The sequence below is a fragment of the Pristiophorus japonicus genome, chromosome 2, assembly GCF_044704955.1.
Source record: "Pristiophorus japonicus isolate sPriJap1 chromosome 2, sPriJap1.hap1, whole genome shotgun sequence".
Lineage (NCBI taxonomy): Eukaryota > Metazoa > Chordata > Chondrichthyes > Pristiophoridae > Pristiophorus > Pristiophorus japonicus.
Genome location: NC_091978.1, coordinates 2,402,116 through 2,404,632, shown reverse-complemented (window position 1 = coordinate 2,404,632; position 2,517 = coordinate 2,402,116). Strand labels below are relative to the sequence as shown.

Genomic DNA, 2,517 nt, shown 5'->3' with positions numbered 1-2,517 from the left:
TCCCGTACAATTGGAGCAAGACTTCCTTACTCTTATACTCCATCCCCTTGCAATCAAAGGTCAACAGGCCATTTTGCCTTCCTTGTTGCTTGCTGTACCTGCATAACTAACATTCTGTGTTTCTTGCACAAGGGACACTCAAATCTCCCTGAACAGCAACATTTAAAGCTTTCTCACCATTTGAAAATTATTCTGCTTTTCTATTCCTACCAAAGTGAATAACCTCAACATTTCCATCTGCCACCTCACTGAGTCTATCTATACCCCTTTGCAGATGCTTTGTGGTCTCCTCACAGCTTACTGTCCCACCTAGCTTTGTATCATTAGCAAACTTGGATACATTACACTCGGTCCCTGCATCGAGATCATTGATATAGATTGTGACTAGCTGGGGCCCCAGCACTGATCCCTGCGGCATCCCACTAGTTACAGCCTGCCAATCCGAAAATGACCTGTTTATCCCTACTCTATGTTTTCTGTCCGTTAACCAATTCTCTATCCATGCTAATACATTACCTCCAATCCCATGAACCCTTGTCTTGTGTAATAACCTTTTATCTGTCACCTTATCAAATACCTGTTGGAAATCCAAATATACTACATCACTGGTTCCCCTTTATCTACCCTGCTAGTTACATCCTCAAAAAACTCTCATCATTTTGTCAAACACGATTTCCCTTTCATAAAACCATGTTGACTCTGCTTAATCATGTTACGATTTTAATTGTGCCCTGATACCACTTCCTTAACAATTAGACTGATGTCGGGCTAGCTGACCTTCTACAATAGCGGTGTTACAAAACCCATGCATCCACTATCTCTGCAATCACCTCTTTGAGAACCCCAGGATGTAGGCTGTCGGGTCCAGGGGATTTATCAGCTTGGAGTCCCATTAGTTTCTCTACTTTTTCTCTACTTATATTAATTACATTAAGATCCTCACACTCATTAGACCCTTAATTCCCCACCATTTTAGGTACGATTTTGCGTCTTCTACTGTGAAGACAGATACAAAACATGCCCCCCTCTTTCCCCAGTACTGGTGCCAGTGCCCCATGAATTGAAACCCCTTCCTCCCACATCTCTCTTTGAGCCACACATTTAACTCTCTGATCTGCTTGACCCAATGCTGGCGCGAGGCTCAGGGAACAACCCAGAGATTATTACCCTTGAGGTTCTGCTTATTAATTTAGACCCTAGCTCCTCAAACACCCTCAGCAGAACCTCATTCTTAGTTCTACCTATATCATTGATTCCTACATGGACCACGCCAACTGGATCCTCCCCCTCCCACTCCAAGTACTGCGCCCCCGCTCGCCGTGGTGTTGCTGTGTGGTGACACAGGACAGTGTGCTGCCCTGTGTGAGCTGACTGATCTCCCTTGTGTTGCAGTGGGCCCAGTACCATGCGCGAGGGATGTGAACAGACTGCGTGGGTTTGAAGCACAGTTTGGGCGCCCTGTCGATGCTCACTGGGGCCCCGCGGGTAACGACCTGGTGATGAGACACCGACAGACTCGCAACTGGATCCTCGCCCCGTACGGCCGGCCCTGCTACAGACCAGGCCCCTGCTGAGCCCAGGGGTGTGGACACATTGTGTGAGAGGGTGGGGGGGAGCAGTGTCGACGGTGACCCAGCCTCGCGTTAGAATTGTGGGTGTTGATGGTCTGCCTCCCATTTGTGATCTGTTGTTTTCTTTTAAGACGCATTAAAATGTTTCTAGAATCCAGTCATTGGTAAATGAACATACAGTACCCCAACAGTGCAGCACTCCCTCAGTACTGCCCCTCCGACAGTGCGGCACTCCCTCAGTAATGCCCCTCCGACAGTGCGGCACTCCCTCAGTAATGCCCCTCCGACAGTGCGGCACTCCCTCAGTAATGCCCCTCCGACAGTGCGGCACTCCCTCAGTAATGCCCCTCCGACAGTGCGGCACTCCCTCAGTACTGCCCCTCCGACAGTACGTCACTCCCTCAGTACTGCCCCTCCGACAGTACGTCACTCCCTCAGTAATGCCCCTCCGACAGTGCGGCACTCCCTCAGTAATGCCCCTCGGACAGTGCGGCACTCCCTCAGTAATGCCCCTCGGACAGTGCGGCACTCCCTCAGTACTGCCCCTCCGACAGTGCGGCACTCCCTCAGTAATGCCCCTCGGACAGTGCGGCGCTCCCTCAGTACTGCCCCTCCAACAGTGCGGCGCTCCCTCAGTAATGCCCCTCCGACAGTGCGGCTAATTAGACCGATTATCAATGTCCCTGTTTCTCGTTAGCGCTAACTGATTTGGGGAACGATTGGAACCTTCAGAATGCTAAAAAATGAGGAGCTGAGCCTGGTCACAGCCCCTGGGCTGCTGTATATGTCAACATGGGCCACGGGTCAAGACAGGGCAACTAAAACCCTCCACTACAGGCCCAAATTCACCATGGCCCAAATGGAACAGGAAGAGACCATTCAGCCCCTCGAGCCTGTTGCACAGGAACAGGAGGAGGCCATTCAGCCCCTCGAGCCTGTTAAACAG

The 2,517-nt window shown here is 50.7% G+C and overlaps 1 protein-coding gene across 7 annotated transcripts in view; it reads left to right on the top strand.

The window, feature by feature from the left end:
* fam113 (family with sequence similarity 113) overlaps positions 1 to 1,728 on the top strand; it is a 28,504-nt gene extending 26,776 nt beyond the window's left edge. For all 7 annotated transcript variants that reach the window (XM_070866520.1, XM_070866509.1, XM_070866524.1 and 4 more), the window contains exon 7: positions 1,393 to 1,728. In XM_070866520.1, the coding sequence (XP_070722621.1) occupies positions 1,393 to 1,574 (182 nt within the window). In that variant the 3' untranslated portion in view covers positions 1,575 to 1,728. The remainder of the gene's footprint in view (positions 1 to 1,392) is intronic.
* Positions 1,729 to 2,517: the final 789 nt, after the last annotated feature.